The sequence below is a fragment of the Chaetura pelagica genome, unplaced genomic scaffold (assembly GCF_000747805.2).
Source record: "Chaetura pelagica isolate M959 unplaced genomic scaffold, ChaPel_1.0 scaffold84, whole genome shotgun sequence".
In the NCBI taxonomy this organism is placed as follows: domain Eukaryota; kingdom Metazoa; phylum Chordata; class Aves; order Apodiformes; family Apodidae; genus Chaetura; species Chaetura pelagica.
Window position 1 is genome coordinate 81,515 of NW_009953224.1, and position 23,502 is coordinate 105,016.

At 39.0% G+C, this 23,502-nt stretch overlaps 1 protein-coding gene across 1 annotated transcript in view; it reads right to left on the reverse strand.

The window, feature by feature from the left end:
* Positions 1-793: 793 nt before the first annotated feature.
* GPR98 (G protein-coupled receptor 98) overlaps positions 794-23,502 on the reverse strand; it is a 272,920-nt gene continuing 250,211 nt past the window's right edge. The window contains 3 exon segments of the mRNA XM_009997834.1: positions 794-1,106; positions 10,188-10,365; positions 12,178-12,369. Of these exon segments, the coding sequence (XP_009996136.1) occupies positions 988-1,106; positions 10,188-10,365; positions 12,178-12,369 (489 nt within the window). The 3' untranslated portion in view covers positions 794-987.

The window sequence follows — 23,502 nt, forward strand, 5'->3', positions numbered from 1 at the left end:
CTTGGTCTCCTGCTTGCATGTGTTTTTCTTCCAGAGTATCTTTGCAGAAGCAGACTTAATGATTCCTGCAAGATCAGCCTGCCACACTCTCTCAGTTCTGAAATGCATCCTTTCAAATATTTTTTTTTCTAAATGGAGAAACTTTTCTTGCTCATTTATGACTCCCGATCACTGAAGTAATCCTGTTTATAATGTAACATTCAAACCCTCCAGTCAGAACAGGGATATCTGTATAGCACCCACAGAGATTAACAGAAAATTTGGCTCTTTGGAATTTCCCCCTTATTTCTGACTGTGAGAAGATTGAGAGAGTTTAACATTATGAAACCAGCAAGGTAATGCAGTCAACAGCATGCAGCTGCCAGTGGTTTCCCTCTTCTTCATTTCTTCCCTCTCCTTGTTTCAGATCATGGCATATTTTTATCACGTCACAATTTAAACTTCAAGCTCTTGGTTCAACACTGTGTCTTTATTTGAAATGGTAAAGATTTGGGTACTGAAAAACACCTGAGAAGAGTACAGCTTAGGAAACTTATGGCAACTGTGTAATTAAAAAGCTTTTGTGTCTGATAGGGTGTCTGCATCACCTTCCAGCCCCATAGGCAGCAAGTAGAAATAACAGACTTGTTTGTATCAAACATACTCTATGGTTTTTATTAATCATTGTTACACATACAGGTTAATTAAAAAAGCTACAGTTCATTAAGTATGTCATCTAGCTACAAGATACAGATCTAGGCCAATTGCCAAGGTATGTATTGATGCTCAGCCACTGTAAAAAATTTACAGTTTATTTTCTGATATACAAAACCTCAAGCAAACATTCCTTGTTAAACATTCAGTAAAGCCCACAGCATTCTACTACACAGTTTCATAGAGTGTTTTAGTGCAAAACGAAGTACAAATATAAAAATACTGAGGCTTGAATTAAAAAAACAAAACAAAACAAAACAAAAAGACCCAACAAAATTCAAGCAAGCCATGGAGTTAGAGGTGAGTGTCTGCTATGGGTATTCTTCTAAGCTCTACGATCTGGGAGTTAGCCATGCTGCCACCATCCTGGCTGCCATGACAAGATTCATTGTCGCTGACGCTGAGACCGGCACCTGGAACAGCAAAGCAAACAAACAATCAAAAATAATCCATGAGAATGAAATCCCAACACAGAAATGGTGGCATCGTGTCCTGCTCTGCTTTATCCTGGTTACTGAAATGCTTCCCTGCCCCACAACCATGTGGCAAGTTCTCTCTTAGTGGTGTACAATCCCAAATCCACAGATTGTAACACTATCTGACGTAGCTTCCTACCATCCAAACAGGCTTTTTCATAATTCCACTGTCAGTCTATTTGTCTTGGTAAAAGGTACAATAGATATTCAGAGGTTGCCTTGAAATCACAAAAGCATAAACCAAGGTCCAGCCTAGGCTGGGTTCATGGTCTGGCTGCTACAGTCTGGTATTTCCAAGGACTTCTTCATTAAGAATTTATTTTTAATGCTATCATTTCCCTGTTAAACTATAATTCCAGCTGTTTTAATAGGATTGTAATTTCAACATGAGAAAAAACGCTGACTAAATATTTCTTTAAACCCACATTTGGCACAAGCTGGTGTATTGTGTTTTTCTTCTACTGTGAGAGAATACTAGACTTTGGCCCATGGAAACTTCCAAAACACGTCTGGAAGAGACTTCAGCAAGACACCTTCTCTGTCCTTTCAGCATGGGAGTTCTGCTAGCTTGTTGCTTTCTTATTGTTTTCCAGGGGTTTGGGGCTTCTTTGCAGGAGAGATTTGAGTTGATTAGTGTGAAGATACAGAATCTTCCACCAATTAGACCAATTCCTCACAGAGTATCAGTTGTAACTCTAAACTTCACTGCATTTTTAGCTCCTCTCTTTGAGTTGTAGAGCAAATCCTAAAAAAACACACAGGTCTTGCTCGGGTTTAGGGAGTCTGGACTTTAAATTTGCTGGAAACCACACATCAGAGAAATTAGGCATGGTGATTTCAAGACAGACTAATTTCAAGCATGATCTTACAGCAATGTCACTTACAAAATAACTAGGGAAGTTATTAATTTTGGCCAGAAGTAGATCTGTAACTACACACAGCTCAAGGGAATTGCAAAGGAATGGCATTTGGCTCAAAAAGCCTCAAACAGGGACACTGATTTGCATTTTCAGACAAAAAACCTCCACATTTTCAGGAGATTCTATTAGTTGTAGAGTGCATTTCTTATTTCTGCCTTAGCTGACATTCCAGGCTTTGGCTTGCTTGGCAAAACACAAGACAAGGGTCATTTAGATTTTTGGAGTTTCCTCCTCATTTTCTATGCCCCCTATTGTTCCACTTATACAGTTTTTCCATAGCATCCTTCTTTTCATAGGATCATAGAATGTATGGGGTTGGAAGGGACCTTTAAGGCCATCTAGTCCAACCCCTCTGCAGTATACAGGGACCTTTTTAACTAGATCAGGTTGCTCAGAGCCTTGTCAAGCCTGACTTTGAATGTCTCCATGGATGGGGCCTCCACCACCTCTCTGGGCAACCTGTTCCACCACACCCCAAGTAGAAAAGAAGTATGGAAAAAGGGGCAGCAGGGGAATGCTCCTTTGCTGTGGAAAGCCAAGCTACAGTCTCAAATACAGAGCTTGGTTGAGGGAACCTTAGCAGAAGAACCTGCAGGACTAGGCAGGATTCCCTGCACAGGTCTGGAAGAAGTCCTGATAGAGGCCAAACATGGGTGCAGTGCTGCCTGAACCCAGCCCTACTGCATCCAGGTGAAAAGGAGGGATGTATTTACCATAATAATTTTTACACCTGGTTTTGGTGTTTCGGTTGCAGAGTGAACTCACTGACACCTACTAGATGAGTCCTGTTCTTGGGTCTGTATGACCCAAGCTCTTCAGAGACCAACAATTACCATCAGAGTATAACAGGAGTAAAAATCCATCAACACCCAGAGATACAATAATAAGGACATGAAGATTAGGCCCCATATAATTAAAATACTTTTTTGTAAGTGTGCTCAAGATGATTAAGCCCTACTTACTGATTTAAATTTATATGCATATTTAACATTTTCATTGAATCATGGTCCTAATAACTGAAAGCTGCTTGAAAGTTCTGGGAAAAACAGCAATTGCCTAAGCAAGTTATTTGTGGGGTTTTTTTTTGTTGGTTCTTTTTTTTTTTTTTTTTTTTTTTTTTTCTCTAAAACTTTTTTTTTTAGAAAGGAAACATGAGTGCAACAGAGAAGATAAATCATATTCCTGTATTTCCCGTTTGGGGATGGAAGGACAAGGTAGTAACCTTGAAGTAAATACAATACTTTGACTGGAGAAACAAAACAATACTTCTTATGTAGCATCATTAACACTGGAATTCACTCAAAACAATAATTAAGGCTGAAGAGTGCAAACATTTCAAAAAGGGAAAAAAACCATAATCTTGAAAATGTTTAAAATCATATTATACAAATATCGTCATCCCGGGTGCAGATTTTAAGGTGGATTCTGACTTTTTGGGTTAGCAAAATATTTGTCTTACTGGTAGCTATACTTAAATTATTAAGTATGGGGTTTCTTAAAGAATCTTCCTCTAGTCACTGTAAAAATATCAGATACTGGTCTAATATGGTATAACACTACATATATTATTAAATCTCTTATATATACATGCTTTGTGCAAAGGAGTAAGAGATTCTTGTTGTTGTCACAGAGGTTCTTATCAGGAACTGGGTAAACCAGAGACTGAAGTGTGCTACTTTGGGTTCACAAGGGCCTTTGTTATGCTCCTGATGTAAAGACAAACTTTGCAAGAGCTGATCCTTTTTAGGAGTGAGAGCTGAAATGTAACCAGGATACCAGCTTACCAAACAGTTGGCAGACTGGGAAGGGTAGGACTGTTTACACGATGAAGTTTCACAGAGTTCATAGGTCCGGCTTGTTCTCAGATTAGGGCAGAACTTAAACTCAACCAGATCCAAATAAACACGTACTCCCTACAGCTGGATGGTGGGTATACAACGAGGAGCATAACTTTTTCGCCAATTTGTGTAGAAACTATTTTAAGGAAGAAAATAAAAGGCGCAGGAAAATTAGGCCTTTTTTTTTTTTTTTTTTTTTTTTTTTTTTTTTTTTTTTTTTGTATCAAAGGACTAGCCAGGGACTGAGCAGTCACAGCTGGCTCTGCAAGCACATAGAGATCCCTCCAGTGACATCTACTGGTGACCGATCCCTGGAACACCAGCTGTTACCATCTGCTTGCTCGGATAGATCTCAAACTTCCACTAAAACATTTTAGAGGAGACGGTGTTTGTTTTCTAATTACTGTACTTAGACCTCTGCAGGGGCTTTTTGTCTCCCAGCTGCTTCCATCTTGCTTTCTGAATCAATCATCATTTATATTCTATGTATAAGACACATTAGCAATGAATAAGCTACATGAACCAATTTTAATTCTTCTTTCAGAGTTTTGACTTTGCAGAAATTACACTAACAGACATCCACACTTCTATGCATAAACTTCAGATTGAACTAAAAATGCTGGATATTATGCAGGTAGTGTATTTGTGAGTAATCACAAATAAGAAGCCAAATTAATGTGCAAACTGGCCACCCTTCCTTCCTTTTTTTTTTTTTTTTTTTTCTGTGAAGTGAACCCTTGAAAATAGAACTTATGTAGGTTGATAAGGCAGAGCACGAATCTGCCACTTTGCCACAGGCTGCAGTTTACCTGCCCTGTGACAGACAGTTTCCAGGATGGTCCATTGAACATCTTTCAGAACTAGAAATTTCAAATGTTTCCTCTAGTTCAGGACACCCAACATGAGATGCTTAATTCTTAAACCAGGCATCTCAAATGGTAACGCTAAGGTTTAAAAAAATACTGATTAAAACCCTGATTTAAAACCCTAGCTGTATTAGATTAAAAATGATGAGATAGTTTATAAAGCATGGTTACTGTAATTGCTGCATTTGCATGGAATTTATAACTTTTACAGTAATTTTTTCCAGATATTCTTCATGTAGACTACTTGTTTAGGATTTAGCACACATGCCTCTATTAAGAGCAAAAATACACTCAGATGTGGAAGCAGCAATATCCTCCATACTGTCCAGTATATACTTGAAACGTACTGGGCTGGGCTGATAATTTCTGTTCTAACCTATAGATGTCTTTGCAAATAGCTTCCTACAGGGTGGGTCACTGGTCAGCACTGGAGGGGTTTGGGTCTCTCTCAAAGGCTTTGCTGTTTTGCATTCATATCTCACCTAAAGGAAGAAACTGCTCAAGTTTAGTGCATCACGGAAGGGGCAGGACATGAACATTAGTTAGAATGGGACAGTAGGTGGAAGCTCAGAGATCAGTGAAGCAATCTTGCATTTATGGTGTTTATGCTTTAGAGCAAAGCTGATGGACAATTTGCTGCTTTGAGACAGATTTAATCTACTTTTATTCTCTTGGTTCCCTTTTTAATTTGCCAGCCTTAACCAATATAGAAGATCATAGGGAATCCTGATGCACTGGACTTCAGCCTCAAGGGCAGTAACATACCACTCTGTGACAATCTGCAAGGCAATGGTCTTATTAAACTGCCCATCAATATAAACCTTGAAAGAAATCAGAGGCAAAATGAGATCTAGTCCAAAATGACAACACTTCTGAAGTTAATTAGTGCAATTATCAATAAACTGTTAGTAAACAACTGTCCTTCTCAGTAGAAGCTAAGCCTTTGATTCATTTTAAAGCCATAAACTAAATCTAATAAAATTTAAGATCATTTAAGCAAAATTCATAAACATTAGAAAAAAAAAAAAAAAGTTTTTGGCATACAAGAGGCAGGACATGTCCCTAAATTATTTTCTCCTACCATAATCGTTCTATAACTTCCTTCACATAAATTGCCTTGGAGCTGGTGGGCCTTCCAAAAGATTCCTACAGTTTAAGATATGACCCGATGTACTGAGCATAGTGAATCCTAACTATATATTTCTGTATGGACATGTACATATTTGATGGAAAGGAGGAAGAGACCATGGATTTATGATGTAAAAAGTCCAGCTTTTGGATTTCTTGTACCAAACAAAATAATTCAATGGCCACGTGAAGCAAAGCTTGCATAAAGCTGGCAAAAAAGCTGGCTAAGAGAGTACACTGCTGTGCACCTAATTTGCTAGAAATGCAGTTGTGTGCCTTCATCTGACCCAGTCTGTATTTCAAGTTAATCTGTAATTTGGCCCACCATTAATGATTATGGGACCAAGGGCTAAGTGCACAGTTCTACAACACTTTTCTTTGGCAACAAGGCCAAGTGTGCCAAAACATCTGTCTGTGGAGCTGCACTGCAAAATGCAGATCACTATACTGTGGCAAATTAAATAATAAAGTTGTGCTGTGGTGGGGCTGTTTCTTTTTTTGTTGTTTTTGGTTTTGATTGGTTGGTTTATTGTTTTTTTGGTGGTGTTTTTTTGTTTGATGGATTGGTGTGGAGGTTTTTTTGTGGTTTTCTTTTCTTTTCTTTTCTTTTCTTTTCTTTTCTTTTCTTTTCTTTTCTTTTCTTTTCTTTTCTTTTCTTTTCTTTTCTTTTCTTTTCTTTTCTTTTCTTTTCTTTTCTTTTCTTTTCTTTTCTTTTCTTTTCTTTTCTTTTCTTTTCTTTTCTTTTCTTTTCTTTTCTTTTCTTTTCTTTTCTTTTCTTTTCTTTTCTTTTCTTTTCTTTTCTTTTCTTTTCTTTTCTTTTCTTTTCTTTTCTTTTCTTTTCTTTTCTTTTCTTTTCTTTTCTTTTCTTTTCTTTTCTTTTCTTTTCTTTTCTTTTCTTTTCTTTTCTTTTCTTTTCTTTTCTTTTCTTTTCTTTTCTTTTCTTTTCTTTTCTTTTCTTTTCTTTTCTTTTCTTTTCTTTTCTTTTCTTTTCTTTTCTTTTCTTTTCTTTTCTTTTCTTTTCTTTTCTTTTCTTTTCTTTTCTTTTCTTTTCTTTTCTCTTTTCCTTTTCCTTTTCTTTTCCTTTTCTTTCCCTTAACTTGTGTCAGTCATCCTTTATTTCTGCTGCTGAGAGTGGCCAAAGAGGACAGGAATGAGATTTTAGCTTTGCAGCAATTATTCCCCCATTGTCACTGATCGTGGTTTCCAGGTTAATCCTTGGGGCTACAGGCAGTGAGCATAAATTAAAGCAACCCTCAGAGAGCTCCAAACTACATAAGCAGGAAGGACAGATGAGTGCAAAGAGGCACCGAGACATTTTTGCATATTCCTCTGCTAATCAGTGCTGATCCTCAGCTAGCCTTCAGAGTGGGAGCTAATGTTTTAGAACAGGTAAGGCTGAGTTTGATTATAGATCGACAGTTTTAGGGAAAGGCAGATAATAGTTGCTTCTGCTTATCAGAGGTAAAGCTCAAGCAATAGCAAAGCAAGAATTTCTATTCTTCCTCTATACCCAAAAGCCACACCTTGAGTTTAGGAGTGATAAAAACAGCTAATGTGGTGCAAATTGTCTGCTTTGAGTTCTCAGCCTACTGGATTAAAACCTAGCCTAAAAAGGTCTGATAATCACTACTTAGAGCAAATGACAGACAAGAGAAAGGCAGCAATCAAAGGCATCTCAGCTGCCCAGACATTTTAGTTTATGTAGAGAAGAGGTGCTGGTCTTCCAGTTGCTTCTTTAGATCTGGGACTGGTGCTCAAAAGGGCATCAAACTCATGTGCAGTGGCAAGGGACGGGGGAGAGGAAGGAGAGGAAGAGGAAGAGGGAGTGGAGAAATCTCTGGCCTGAGTTGTGGTTTCATGATGTAAGAGAGGAAGAAGAAATGTGCTGTCAGGAGAGACCAGGAGATAGGCTCCTTTCAGCACTTGCTAGCTTAACTGTATAATAAAATTCCTGCCAGGCCACAAGCTCAGTGAATCTTTTTGCAGCATGAACCTGTAATGCCAAACAAAGGAGAAGCCCAACTCCCACCACCTCATCTTCCTTTTTATTGCTTCCACCCTGTTCCTTTCCTCATCCCATTGGAAGCACCTTGACTCCTTGGCCATGTACTGAACTGGACTGGACAGTAGTTCTGGATGAACACATTTAAATGGATACAATTGTTAGTTCCAGAAAAGCTCATGGTTTTTTTTGTTTGTTTGTCTAAAAATGTATGTATTGAGCTGCAGCTTGTAACTAAGGCAATAGCTTAAAAACATCTACTGTGGTGGTTAAAGCTACTCTAACCTCAACACCACCTCTTTGGTTTGGCTTGTTCAGATGTTGTGTGTGTGGCTGGAACCAGACGGGACAACTGCTTTGGCTTAGAAATCACCTTGTTTTTCCCCTGTAGTATTTCTGGGGACACAGTCTGGGCACGCAACTAAGCATTAGGGCAAAATGGTCAGGTACTAGTTTGAATCAGTAAAGCAAACAAAAATATTTCTCTCCAACTGTGGCCTGAGGTCTCTGCTTCAAATCACACTAATACAAAAGGCTCATAAGAAAAACTATAATAAAAACTTTATATAGAATGCAATAATAAATTTAGGCAAAATAATAAAAAGCTTGTTCGAAACCTGTTTCCTTTAGAAGGACTGAAAAATGTATTAATTAAGGATGGAGCTTAAAGATTTATTAAAAAATCATTAAATGCTAAAGTTGTGGTAAATTATATTAACCACGAGTTTCAACTATTGTTGTTTTCTAGGTTGTTCTTCATGATTTAAGACAGACTTCATGGTGGGTAGAGTCTACTGCAGAAAGTAGGCCAACTGATGTCACTGAGCTGCTTATGCGGTAAACACTGTGGGAAGGTGAGAGTGTTAGATGTGAATGGCTTAGTTTCTTATTATCTATCTATGAAGTATCTGGTTTCCTTCAAAATATTCAGAAAGGAGTAAAAAAATAAAAGCTACCCTCATAGTTAAAAAGTAAAATTCGCAACTGTAAGCTTATGCACCTAGATTTGAAAGGCACGTGCAGAATTTTTAACTGCATAGCAAAGTACAGGTAGTCTGTAAAATGTCTGAGAAGATTAATAGGCACAGTACATATTTTGTGACCACCTTCATAAAAATTTGTATTTCTTAGTGCTAGGCCCGATACCAATAATCCAATTATCTCTATAACTAGAAGAGTTTTCTTCAATTGAAATTGGATAAGAGATAAAGCCTTATTAATATACTGACTAAAACTATGCCTTCATTAGCAGCATTCCTAGTCTTCCAACCAGTCTGACCATTTTCCTTAGTGTCACTGAAGGAAACAAACTCCTGAAATTCTCAGTGCCAAAGCACTTAACCTGCTAATGTCTCTTGCAAGGCTCAATGGCATTCCCAAAGGTCATACAGGTGACCTCCCACTGCCAAGCTAGTCCATTTGTATTTCTCCTGGTGCCTACAGGAGGTGGGCTTGGGTTAGCATCTGCCAGGCCTGGTGTTCCTTTGCCTTCATGGTTGTGTTATCAGATGTTCCCATGTTGACCTACCTTTAAATCAGGTTTCACTTTATTTCTTCTGGCTGTCTGGCTAACTGGCAGAAAAACAATACATAAGGGCAAAGCCTGGGACTTTGAAGGCTTCAACCGAGAGGTTGTTGAGGGGAACCTGATTACAAATGTTTCGTTTTGCTGGTGTAGTTAGTGTGGACACCTAGAGTGGCCTCCCCTGCTTCTGTCCTCCAGCAGCATGTTGAGCTCATCACAGCTGGCTCTGTCTTTGGCCAGAAGTCTACCTAATATATCTTGCTAGAGTACACTGTTTTCCAGGTCCAAAAATGTATTTAGTATAAATATTTTGTCTTACACTTATTTGGAGAATCAATATTTAGAAAATTATGCTGATTTACAGCACAAAGCTATGCATTGTATATAATTTATAAATCAATTAGTAAAAGAAGACAAGACAGCCCTGTCCAGAAGCAGCAAGTTAGCCATTTAAACTCTTGTGAAAAAATGTCAGACTCCAACCTGCTGCTACTTTCTGTACGTCTTCTTATTATCATGACTTAAAACATATTTTTGCAGACTTACCTGTTACTTTACACATTCTGCAGAATGTCTTTCATGGAACAGCAGTTCAAGGCTAAACAACTTTACTTCAGATTTTCACTGGCAATCAAACTATATTAACAGATCTTGTTAACTGGATCTCATGGAATGGTGAGAATATTGGGGTGAAGAACAACGTACCGACCTTCAAGGAACAAGGTGAAGAGTTACTCACCAGTCTTCAAAGCAAATATTAGGTCATCAAACTCCTGTGATTCCTCATCAGCAACCAGTGAGCTGGTACTAAAACCTCCAGAAGGGTGGAAAACATTGCCATTTTGTGGGCTCTGCTTAAAGGCAGCACTAGCTTGACTAGAAGGCTGCAGGGATGTTCTCTCCCAGTCTGCAGGCACCTGCAATGTTTAAAAAAGACAAAGAAATACAGTAATCACTATAAACTATAATATAAACACTGGAAACTATAACCAGAACTACAGAGAATTTTTGAACCAGCTATTCTTTCACTTCTATATTGAATCAGGTTGCTTTTCTCAAAAATAAGTAAGTAAATAAAGAAATTATATATATATACATATAAGTCGAGTATGAGTCATTTATCCTTGTGTTTATGATGCCTGTCCTAGATATCTCAAAAGGTTGAAAAAAATATTGCTGTTTCTGAACATTAGCCCCTGATATGGAGAACTTTAAATTAAAGCACTGAAAGGTTTCAGGTCACTCCCCTCTTACCACTGCCCCTTCCTCTGCTTTACCCTCCTCCTCCCTTCTGTAGTCACAAATCATTATTGTTTTTCTTTATACGATCTACAGTTGGCAACCCACTGCTTCCTATGTTTAACAATATAAGATTTCACAGTAATTTGCCAGTCCTGAATATTGTGATGGTGTTACACAGTCACAAAGTTAATCTGTCACTAGAGCTGCACAGAAAAATCAGAATTTCAGTTAATGTGAAAAGAGGTGGCTTTGAAAAATCCTTAAATGTGAGGAAAAGCTAAAATACTGAACTAAAAATATGTATATCTTTCAGGACAATCAAAATGTATGTTCTTGATTTATTGCACTGTTTAGGGGCTCAGGAACATAAAAGCTTGCCATGTGGGGCTAGCAGGGCGTCAGGAACCACCTTAAGTGAGACACTGAGAAGTTGAATAAATGTAGTGGTCTTCCAGGAGTTTAAAAATCCAGACAAATCTACAGTAGAGCAGGTAGAGAAATGGGCAAAACAGCTACCAGGTCAGCAGCTTGGTTGTAACAAAAAAATATTATTAGAACTGACATGTTCCCTTCAGATAACTAAATCACATTAAATCAGTGTTTTTCTTGGAAAAATTGTTTAGCTGGAAAAGGTTCAACTAGCTCTATGAAAAGGCAAGTATCCTTATCAGCAAAAGTCACCTTAGTTTACTACAGGTAGTCAAAATTGATACTAGCAGCATTCCAGTTCCAGCAACAAAGAGGTTGAAAATAATCTTCCTCTACATTTCTAATTCCACCCTATTCTATTCAATTCCACCCTATTCTATTCAATTCCATCCTATTTTTTTCAAATCCATCCTATCCTATCCTATCCTATCCTATCCTATCCTATCCTATCCTATCCTATCCTATCCTATCCTATCCTATCCTATCCTATCCTATCCTATCCTATCCTATCCTATTCCATCCTATTCCATCCTATTCCATCCTATGCTATGCTATGCTATGCTATGCTATGCTATGCTATGCTATGCTATGCTATGCTATGCTATGCTATGCTATGCTATGCTATGCTATTCTGTTCTGTTCTGTTTTGCTCTATTTTGCTCTTACTCTTATATCTTGGTTTTGGAAAATTAAAGACTTAAAATTAATCTTAAGACCTACAGCAAGCTGAAAGAATCAACTTCATATTTTGATTTCTTATTACCTGCTGTAGATAACACTACAGTGATCTTCTGTTACAAACCAAAGACTCAAGTAGGAAAGGGGAAATTCTCCAGATAGGATGTTACTAGGGAATTGTAAGGTCCAAGAAAATCACAATACCTAAAGAGAACTAGTTTTATGGTTAAAAAAAAATAAAATAAAAAAAAATCCACCCCTCCCCAAAGCCCACCTATAATAATTAGCATCTCATTCCTGTGTAATACAGTTCAGTGCTGCCACTTAAATCTCCGGGTACATTTTCAGTGTGCAAAGTAATGATTATAGAGCACTGTTACCTCTTCCATAGCACTGATGAGGTTCTGAGTGGACTTGCTGATCTCTCCGCCTGCAGCTGGCAGACCACTGCCATGCGTGAAGAAAGCCGACCCAGGAGTGGTGTGCCCATTCATGTCTACAGTGTAACTTGCTTTCACAGGGCAGCAAAGTTGGTTGTGCAGGATGAAATACACCACAAAGACATAAAGACCCTGAAACAGAGAGAGAAAAATAACATTTTAAAGTGAGGGAGCTTAGATCAGAGTTTGAAAGCAGCTGTGGCAAGGTCCTACTCGCTGCAGCAGATGCCTTCCCTTACACTAGCACTTAGTGCCTGAAAGTGATGCAGCCAGTTTCTGTGGAAAATAAAGAGATGATGTCACTGCTCATCAGAGATCTGGAAGTCAAAAGTAAGTTCATATCCTGAGGCCTCCAGCTAAACACACAACATCCCCACCCCAACAAAGTCATTGAAAATGATTATCTGGTCAAATGCACCCAGCTGCAAAGCAAAGCCAAGATCCCAACAGCAACAAAACCGACTCGAGTTTCACAGTTGTCACAATAGTGAAAATGTGGTTAAGGGTTGCCTTCACAATAGGATTTGGCAGCTGGCCCCTAGCCACAATTCTTTATTTCCTTGCTGACCTGCTGGCTCTTTGCATTCTCGCCCCAGTTTCCATCTCATGCAAACTGTGCCGCTGCCGTCACAGACACCAAGTTGTAACTATAAATTAGAGCCTCTGTCATATCCACTCATTCAGCACTGCCTTTCATTTTGGATTACTACAAAGGCTCTACTGTATGTCTCTGCAGCTCTTCTTTAAAACTTGTTAATTTTGACCTTTAGACTTAGCCAAAAAAAAGTATTATAAACATGTCTTTTGTTTGCAAAAAAATCCAATTATTCAACTTCTCAATATGAAATCTGACTTTCTCTAATTTTCAAGTTGCACTAAAACTGAGGGAAAGCAATCCATTTTGATGAATAAATCAACCTGTTCAATAATTACAAAATAAGATATTAACTAAAAGAGTACAGAAAGAAGACTTCTGGATTCACAAAATGCAATAATAGGATGTATTGGGTTGGAAGGGACTTCTAAAAGTCAACTAGTCCAACCCCCCTACAATAAACAGTGTCATCTCCAACTAGACCAGACTGCTCAGAGCCCCATCAAGCCTGACCTTAGTGTCTCCAGGGATGGGGCCTCCACCACCTCTCTAGGCACCCTGTTCCAGGGCTCCACCACACTCATATCAAATAACTTTTTCCTAATGACCAACCTTAATCTACCCATCTGTAGCTTAATTAGGATTCTTTCCAATTGTTGCAATAGAAAAAAAATAACCCACAACATTGGGTTTTTTTGTATTTTACATTGTCCTCTAGACTCCTGAAATCAATTGTACTAAACAGAACAATTTGTTAGGACAGGTACCCACTGGCATGAAAGCAGTAACTGGGATTATAAATAGTAGGGGATTTCATCCCATTATATTTGGAAGGAATTTTGAAAATATATGAAGACTGCAAATGTTAATTTCCATCCCTATAAAGCAGGCAGCAGCACTTCATGATCCACAAATCAATAATTTCTAATGATAAAATTATATGATAAAACAGTCTGGTCCAAAGTGACACACAGAAGAAATTAATGGGATTCATCGGGATTTCAGCCTCAGCTGCTCAAATACTAGAAATACCCTCATATAGATACTTTACAGCCACACAGCTCCATGTGTACGTTGTTTATTTAACAGCAAACTAGCTAACAAAACTAGCAAAAAAAGTTGGTTAAATGTAACTGTTTTCAGAAAAAAAAATTAAAATAATTTTTCCAGATTGTTGGGGGTTTTTGCCATGAGGCCCAGAGCTATTAATAGAGGAAATTTCTTTTTGATACATCTAAGTGAATACATTCCAAAAAAGTGATGTAAACACATTGCACTTAAGAGACACTAAGAAGGAACCAAAATGTCCTTTCATTTGATAAACAAAACCAAGGACTCTGGATGTAGGTCAAATATAATGGGACCAGCAAATGGATTTCTTTGAATTTAAGTTGTTTAATGGATATGAAAAGCATAAAACCCCCAATAAGAGATAACAGTGATGACACTGAATTCAGAGCAGCCTCAGGCATTTCATTCTCTGAGGACCTAGCCACAAAAGCTGAACACATGATTCAAGGGTTTTTGTACTTTTCAAGAAAACCCATTAGCTGAAAGTGCTGCACAACCCTGTCTTTCAGAATGGCAGGGACAGAAGGCATTAGTATGCAAAGCCCATGCTATGTCACTCTTTTACTGCCCTAAGTGTGGACAGTCACCCTCCTGAAACAAATAAACATGGGATAAATTGCCATCATTATCTCCTTAACTCAGCCTGATGTTCTGATTTATCTTATAAACAGAAGTTTACACAGAACAAAACCTATCACTCCTAAGTAGGTAACATGTACAGGAACTGTATTGCTGGGTAGAAGATTTCTTGTTTAGCTGGAAAATTCACAGAATGGTTTGGGCTGGAAGGGACTTAAAAGATCATCTAGTCCTAACCCCCCTGCCATAAGCAGGGACACCTCCCACCAGCCCAGGCTGCTCCAAGCCCCATCCAACCTGCCCTTCAACACTACCAGGGATGGGGCAGCCACAGCTTCCCTGGGCAACCTGGGCCAGGCTCTCACCACTCTCACATGAATGGATTTCTGCCTAAGTTCTCATCTAAATCTTTCCCCTTTCAGCTTAAAGCCATTATCCCTAGTCCCCTTCTTGTCCTTGTCAAAAGTCCCTCCTCAGCTTTCTTGTAGCCCCTTCAGGCACTGGAAGGAGCTGTAAGGTCTCCCCAGAGCCTTCTCTTCTTCAGGCTGAACAGCCCCAACTCTCTCAGATCTACTCCAGCCCTTCCATCATCTCCGTGGCCTCCTCTGGCCTCTCTCCAACAGCTCCATGTCCTACCTGTGTTGGGGACCCCAGCCTGGCCCCAGCCCTGCAGGGGTGTCTCAGCAGAGCAGAGCAGTGGACAGTCCCCTCCCTCACCATGCTCATGCTGCTGGAGATGCAGCCCAGGACATGGTCAGTTTCTGGGCTGCAAGCACATGGCTGGGTCTTGGTGAGCTTCTCATAACCCAACACCCCAAAGTCCCTCTCCTCAGGCAGCTCTCAGGCCCTCCTCCCTGCCTGCAGCTGTGCTTGGGATTGCCCTGACCCAGGTGCAGGACCTTGCACTTGGCCTTGTTGAACATCATATGGTTTGCACAGGCCCACCTCTCCAGCTTGTCAAGGTCACTCTGGATGGCATCCCTTCCCTCCAGTGTGTTGGCCACAGAAGGAAGGAGGAAGGTGGAACCTTCTTTGGCCCATATCCCTATCCAAATCTAGAGTCTCAAGAAGGTAGACTCCGTAGAGGTGAGTTTCTGTGTGCCATCACTGTGGTTTTGCTTGAAGTATAAATAAGGTTTTGTGGTCTTATTCTCACTACTCTGAGTCTCTCTTAGAAGCCTCTGCAACTGATTTTTGGGAAATCAAACAAAGCAAATTATCTTGCCCAAACAACAGTGAATTCCACACGATGATGCCACGGATCAAGTCATATTGATCCGTGCTTATTTTAGCACCAGTCTGAGAACTGAATTGTCCTTCATCATTCTTTTGACACTCATTAAGTTCTTTTTCACTTCAAGCTTTAATACTGTAAATACAGTCTTAAAGTACAATGAAGATAAGGCTGTTGGCATTGCAACATATGATTCACTGTGGTTATCACAGAAACAACTTTGGCCAAGTTATCCTCACTTTACTTTTTCAGAGACACATAGACGTTGTCCTTGCTAGTGGAACCAAGTATGAAACACAGAGGACAGTCAAGTTCTGTTTACAGGTCTACCAGACTTGCAGGATGTTCAGAGAAGAAACCTACACACTCCAAAAAGAGCACGTATCCGAAAGAAGATAGGTCTGGGCATGGACATTAGTAACACAGGCAATGATATCTCTTTTAAAAATGTGGTAAATGATAATTTTGTATTCTTAGGAAGATTTCATAGAAAAACCCCAACTTAACCCCAAAAACACAAACTCCAAAACCTCAGCCTGGTACCAATATCCTTCACTGTGGCATACAAATTCAGAACCCTTCTCCTCAGCCCACAGGCATGTTACAGGGAAGCCAAAAGAAACCATTTGGTCTAAGAGAGAAGTGACTGGTTGCTAACCTGAGAGTTTGACCTGGGCTCTATGGAAGAACAGACTGAACAACTAAGTTACAAAACTAGGAATCTGGAGGCTTTCATTGCAATTTTACATAACTTCTGTGCACTGGGCACACCGGGCTACTTATAAAAAACTTAACCTCTTGTCATTTATGGTTACATTATGATAGTGGTATTAACACAAGGTCACAGTAAAAGATAAGATAAACTGTTGCTAACGCTTCTCCTGTGGAGGAAGGTGGGAACTATTGCAGACAATTAGGCTGTCCCAAAGGTGGGAGCACAGAGAGGCAACTTAAAGTTCTTCTCAGACTTACTGGCTGCCTGAAAAAATGTTTTTAAAATATTCTCAGTAAAAGCTGCTGGTTATTTGACTGATAATGTGTTGATGGGAGGACAATTAAGCTGGTCTGTGCCTCTGCTTTTTGCAGTGTTATGTCAGGGTAAAAAACACCCAGGAAAACCACAGCTATCACTGTCTGAAGCAAAGCTCTCATGCAAAGAGGTTCTCTGGGACTTTTTCAGCCAATGAGGTGGGAACAGCTTCGATGGTGCTCTAAGTTATGCCAGATCCTTCAGCAACCTTCTTTAGGATTTGCTACAGACACTAGACCAACTCCGATTGCCTTCTGTTATTGGTCCAGCAGACAAGGGAAAAGTGGTGGATCACATCTGCTTTGAGTTTTGCAAGGCTTTCAGCACAGTCTCCCACAGCACTCTGGTACCCAGGTAGGGACATTGTTGTCCAGATGGGTAAGAACTTGAGCAAGTCCAGTGGAGGGCCACTAAGATGGTCACGGGCTCAAACATATGTCCTGTGAGGACAGGCTGAAGGAACTGGGCTTTCCAGCATGAAGAAGGCTCAGAGGGGAACTGATAGCCATTAACTGCTCTGAGCTTTCCAGAATACAAGAGCTGGTTACCAAGAAGACAGAGGGGCTTGGCAGGAGAATGCGAGATACTAGTTCTAATTTGAAACAGGGGAGGCTGCAACTGGATATAAGGAAACCATATTTAATGTGAGGGTAATTACACACTGGAACAAGTTGCCCAAAGAGAATGTGGGAAGTTCTTTCGAGGAGGAGAAAGGAGATTTTTTTTTATGGTACATTTTATAAACTGTGGGAGAGTTTTGTGCATACATGGGCATGAGGGAGATTCTCACATTTAACAGCCTGATTGATTTATTCTGTGGACTGACAGTTGCAGGAAGCTTGTAAATTAAGCACAAACTTCTACAGCTGTCAGTAAAAGGACAGAATTTATTTTACACTTCATAAGACCACATGCAAACTTGGGGGACTGATCCACAGAAAGACTTAAAGGCACATTTGACAATTGTCATCTCACTGTCTCTTTACCCTCTAATTCTGCATGGTCCAACTCCCTGTGCTGACACTAGAGTATGCCTAAAGTTGGAAACATATAGCTCTGCTAGTATTAATAAGAAAGTACAACACAGACTGCAGGCCATCATCTTCATCCTCTTCATCATCTTTTTTTTACAGTCTGAGAGAAAATCAAGATGCCTACTGTATCCCATAATTTAAAATTGGTCTTTTAAGATAAAGGACTTTTATTGCTCCAATAAACACAAACACACCAAGACATTTTATATATATATTTAAATCAAATATGCATCACACTTCTTACACAAGTATTTTAATCCATGCGTGACATACTTTACTCTGAAATTGCAAAGTGGAAGTGAATTCAGATAATGTCATCTATTTTGGAGGAGTAGTATTTCTATTTAGAAAACTAAGGTGTCTTTGCAAGACTTTTGGTAAAGACAAGTAATTTAAACACTCCATTTGTGGAGTTCCTCAACCTGTTTCAGGGTATGTATGTATCAGCACTAACAAAAATTCAGTGCACTCCACAGAAGCACACCTTGGATTCTTTCTTTAATTGGGAACATTTTATTTGCTAACTATCATCATGTGACTACATCACTAAAGGTGTTTTTTTTCAAAAGACAATATTGCAAGTGAAATTAAGTCTTATGAAGAAAGAAGGTATCCTGTGCTCGACCACAGAAAGACCTCTGTGTCTGGAACTGGATCATTCTGAACCTTAGATCACCATGGCTACAATATCACTATAATATTTTAAATTACACATTTTTTTGGTGTCAGGTGGTAACATGAAAAAGAAATCACAGAAACAGGTGTCTTGACTCGCACCAACTTTTGAGACTAGATGTCTGCACTCAGTGTAGAGGAATTTCTGTATGTGGTTTATGCTCTGGTTAGTTTAATGTTAAATTTTTTTTTTTTCTTTTATCTTATCAGGGTGAGACTTAATCACACTCTCTGTCTGGACTACAATAATTCACTCTTGGCAACCAGCTGTAGAAAGTCCTTTGCTTGTCAATTTAATGGTCAGCTTGTCTATCCTGACCACAGGTGCTGATGCTGGTGCACCTTAATGCCTTAGCTGACCTCTTGTGAACTTCCCTGGGGATTTCACTGATTTACTGACTTCTTTTTTCTCACACAGTTTTCCCACTGGACAGTCAAAGCCTGCTGTGGATTAACACTGATTTACATAACAAGTGCCTACTCCTTTTGAGAATATTACTGGTCTGATTAATCCAGGTAATTTACATGTTTTGCCATGCTCAAGAAGCTAGTATCTACATAGCAAAAAATGACTCACAATGTTAAAGGAATCATATTCAGGAAATCATAAAGAGGGCCATTGTACAATCCATGATACATATTTAACATTATTGTCTTTCATAACCATTTTTGGCAGAAACTTAGCCATGGAACTGAATATTCATACTCTCAACAGCATTAATAAGGATAACAAGATGACACACATGAAACTTATATAATTTTCTATTTACCTCTGCAAGTTTCCTTGTTTTCTGAGATATTTATAATATACTGCAGATGCAGCATTTTTTCCATGTCTAGATATCAAAAAGCAGACTTAAAAGTACATTTTATTTTTCTGTACCTTCTACAACTGCATTTTTCTTGCTTGAAGATCTTTTATTGGTGTCTATATGACAGAAGTATGATCTTAGTCACATGATACTTCATCCCAAGCCATCACTTAACATCTCCCACTCATAGGTCTCCAGAAATATTAACTTTTAAAATGTAAATAAGTTCTTTCTGTTCAAATCTAACTTTTTTTTCCTTAGCATTCCAAGTAACTATTGCAAATGCCACGTCCTTAACAGTGCAACCCTGCCAACTTGTGATTACACTTATTAAGTCAACCTTGGACCTGCTGTGTATCAAGAGTTTTACTATTAATTCACTGTTAAGCACCAGTTTTGATGAAGCTGTTATGATCTTTTTATCATATCATATAGTTTCTCTTATCACAGTTTCTGTTGGAAAGATTCAACACTTATCCGTACGTTGTGTCCTGAGTTACTTACTCCCTCTTTTGCTCTGTAGGAAATGATCTGTGTCAGTTACAGCCAAAGTTCTAAGAGTTTACATCAAAAGCAAAAGAGAACAGTAAGTGCAACTGAGGACTGCAAGACTCCTATTGTCTTGGTAGGCAACACCATAACACCACTCACTGAACCAGCTAGCTGCCCCCACATTTCCACACATGCACAGAAGCCACCATAACAAATTCAATGAATAAAAGTAATAATTCATATACCTATCCTTAAATTAAGAATATATTTATAGGTTTGCACTAAGATATAGTTTTTTTGGTAATGTCATAATTCCACAGATGAACAGGTTATGGGTGTGCTCCGTAAATACTGTGCTTTCAGTATTATGAGTACATTTTCCTAACATTCACGTAACACCTGAAACTTGGTCCAAACTGCCAAGTTTCTCTTTATGCAGAGCCAGCTATGCCAAGACCATGCTGAATCTTGCAGTTTCTACCCAAGGCCAAAGCCATAAATTCATTTCTGGCACACTGGATTAATCTCAGATTTACTCTAAACTTGGCTCAGGCTTACCTGGAAGGTTCACAAACTTTGGCAAATCTTTAAAAAGCAGATTTGCTTGGATACGCAGGATTCACTAAAAATATTTTGCATAGCTCTCAGCAGACTTGCAGCTACTCCCACACAAGAGCCATTTGTGCCTCCAATTTCAGGCCTGTGAGTGGTGAAAAAGTTTGGATTTTTTTGTTTTGTTTTGTTTTTGTATTTGTTTTGTTTTGGTTTTTTTAATAGCACAGATACAAATGTTAAAAGGGAGGTGTTCAGCTTTGTCCGGGTTTCAGCTCAAACCAGGACAAGCTTGAAGATGCACTGAAAATGCAGATGCTTAGCCAAGCTTGCCAGATGTGCAGACTGGGCTAGAATCACACTCTGTTACTTCCTTCCAATGTAGTCACTCTGAAAACATCAAGATAGCCCTACTTTTGTGTTTCAGCCTAGCTGAGGCAGAAACAAGCACCAAGTCAATGACCAAAAGGTACACACAAGTGGATAGGCATGATCTGTGCAGGGCAAACATGGGAGAGTTACCATGCAGCACAGTCTTGGCTACAGCCCCTCCTTACTGGGCTCTGTGAGGTTCAGTCAATCACACCAACCACACATGGTTGCAGGAGGCTGAGGACAGCCAAGAGCTGACAAAGCAGACTTTTTTCCCCCATTGTGCCCTTCCCCATCTCTGCCCCATTTCTCGGCCCATGGCTTTTTTCCCCTTATTATTTTTTTTCTTTTTGCCCTGCACAGGCAATGGGAATCAGGGATAGCATCACTAAGAGGTCCTCTTTGCATGAGTTCTTTCTTGTGTTTTATCCTCTGTGAAGGACCGCTCTGGTAGCAGAAAGCAGCCAGATCACATACCAAGGAAAACCAGACTATTTGTCCACTGGTGAACCCAATGACTAAAACAAAAACACACCTAGGAAGACTGGAAGCCTTAAGGTTTTTCCTCATGTATTTTTCAACTGAATTGACTGCAAAGACTTAGGAATATCTGAGGTCATGAATTTGCACATCTGCTTTACAAAATTTTGCAGAAATTTATTCTTAGACTTTTTTTCCAAGGTAAACATACATAACCCTACATTTCAGCTCACATCTTGCACTCTAAGCCTACTGCTGCTTCCACTTCTCTCTCATACAGACCAGAAATGGTGGATGAAAAAGCCCTTGTCACCTCTGCCCCTAGGTCAAGAGTTTCCCTAACAGTGTTAGAGCAGTTAACCCTCTAGTTATATCTGAAGGCAAGCTGAAAGCCAGCATAGGAAAACAACACTCAAGAGAGAAGCTAGAAATTGAACAATCTGCCTTTGGGGATGACAGAAGGTATCACTGAACACAAGCCAATTTTGCCCATATTTTGACCCAGAAAGTCAAAGAAAGTGCTACTCCTGCAGCAAATGATTATTTATTATTATTATTATTATTTCTATTATTAGTTGTTAGAGGAGCAATTTCTACTTATGTATATTAATGATAAATACACAGGGTTAAAATAAATAGGGAATTGAAAATCAGCAGTGACAGACATGAAGGGTCAGAAGAGAGAAACTAATTTTGTGTTTATTGGTGAACTTTTTCTTGCTATTATAGACAATCTCAATATGAAGAGTTAAGTAAAGGCTAGGAGTTATGGATATGACATTTTTTTTTTCTCTTTAATTGATTCTTTCCACATCATAGTCTCTCTTATGCCTAACTTAATTCTTGTTACTCTGCGATATCTAACCAAGAAAATGGACAGACCGTTTGTTTTAAGCAGCATTTCACTGCAGTGCCATGATTAAAGATGTAACCAACAGGTGCAACTTCAGAATCTATAAACACAACAAACCTTCAAGAAACTCTAGCTTGGAGGAAAGCCAAGGGTTGTGGATTACTGATACAAATATTTTCCATACCTGCAGCTTGGATGTTTTAGGGCAAGACTGGTGGGAATAAGGAGTTTGTGTACCCCAGTGTTTCCTGAGTATTGGGAAAACCTTTGGGCGATGCTGCTGCCAGTTACAGAGCTACAGCCACACCATCTTCCACCTCCCCTTAGTTAAAACTGACCCCAGCATGTAACTTGCAATGAATTTCAATGTCCAGAATAACAGATGTGCAAGTTACTACAAGAAGTAACTGTTTTTGCCGGACAGCTCTGATTGCCTCAGAAGTAGAGGTCTTGTTTAGCAGACTTTGCTATTAAATTATATTCACAGGAAACTGTCAGCAGTTTACACTCCCTATACCTCTTGATCTTAATGAAAATTACTGTAGATATTTACTGCCTTTCCACAGCTTCAGAGACAGCAGAAGGCAAGTCTTATTTATAAAGCAGGAAGTTAACACTTTTTTTGGTTAGGGATGCACCTTAAAAAAAGGGAAACGTGGGCAAAAATTAGGACAAGGACTAGCTGTCCTTTCATATCTGATGAGTAGGTGAACAAGAGTAGGTGGAGGTATAATAATATATTTGGCTCTGTCATTGAAATAATTAACTTCCTGGCTTGAAATAATGAGCTGATTTTACTTCCCCCATCCTTGCCCCCAGTCTGTGTAAGGAGAAAAAGCTCTGGACAACTAGAGGTACCTTAGGAGTGAATAAGACCTCTTTATATAGGGATTGTTACTCAAAGCAAAATTAAAAATAAACTCACAATAAATATGGATATGAGAAACTTTTGTATTAAGGGGTTGTTTGTTTTTTTTTTTAGCAATGGTAGCTCTAAAGCTTTCTAGAACTTGCATTTGTGGGTTAAAATTCTTTTTTATAAATGGAAAAATAATTGGCAAAAGAATTTGTATCATGGCTTTCGAAATAGACAGAAATAACACTGCTAAGTGCGGGGGTGTGGGTGCAGGGAGCAACTACAGAGAATAAAAAGGGAATGAAATTAAGATTGAGGCAATTCCTCTGGCTGGCTCTAAACAGGGATCACTCTGGCCTTCTGAGACAAGAAGAACACTTGGGAGAGTAATGGCCTTGCAGTATTTAGTTATTTCCCTATACTTTTGTTTAAAATACCCCTGAATTGTATGTCCATGCATACCAGTGTAATACCAAAGGAGAACTTTGCAGGAATGTCAAACTGTTGGTTCTTCTTAGGAAAACAAGAAGTTACTTCCTCTCTTGGAAATTCTCTCCAATGGATTAATGTCAGAAGTGACCTAAGATATGCTTGCATCACTAAAGAGAAAAATTTGGATATGACCTGCTC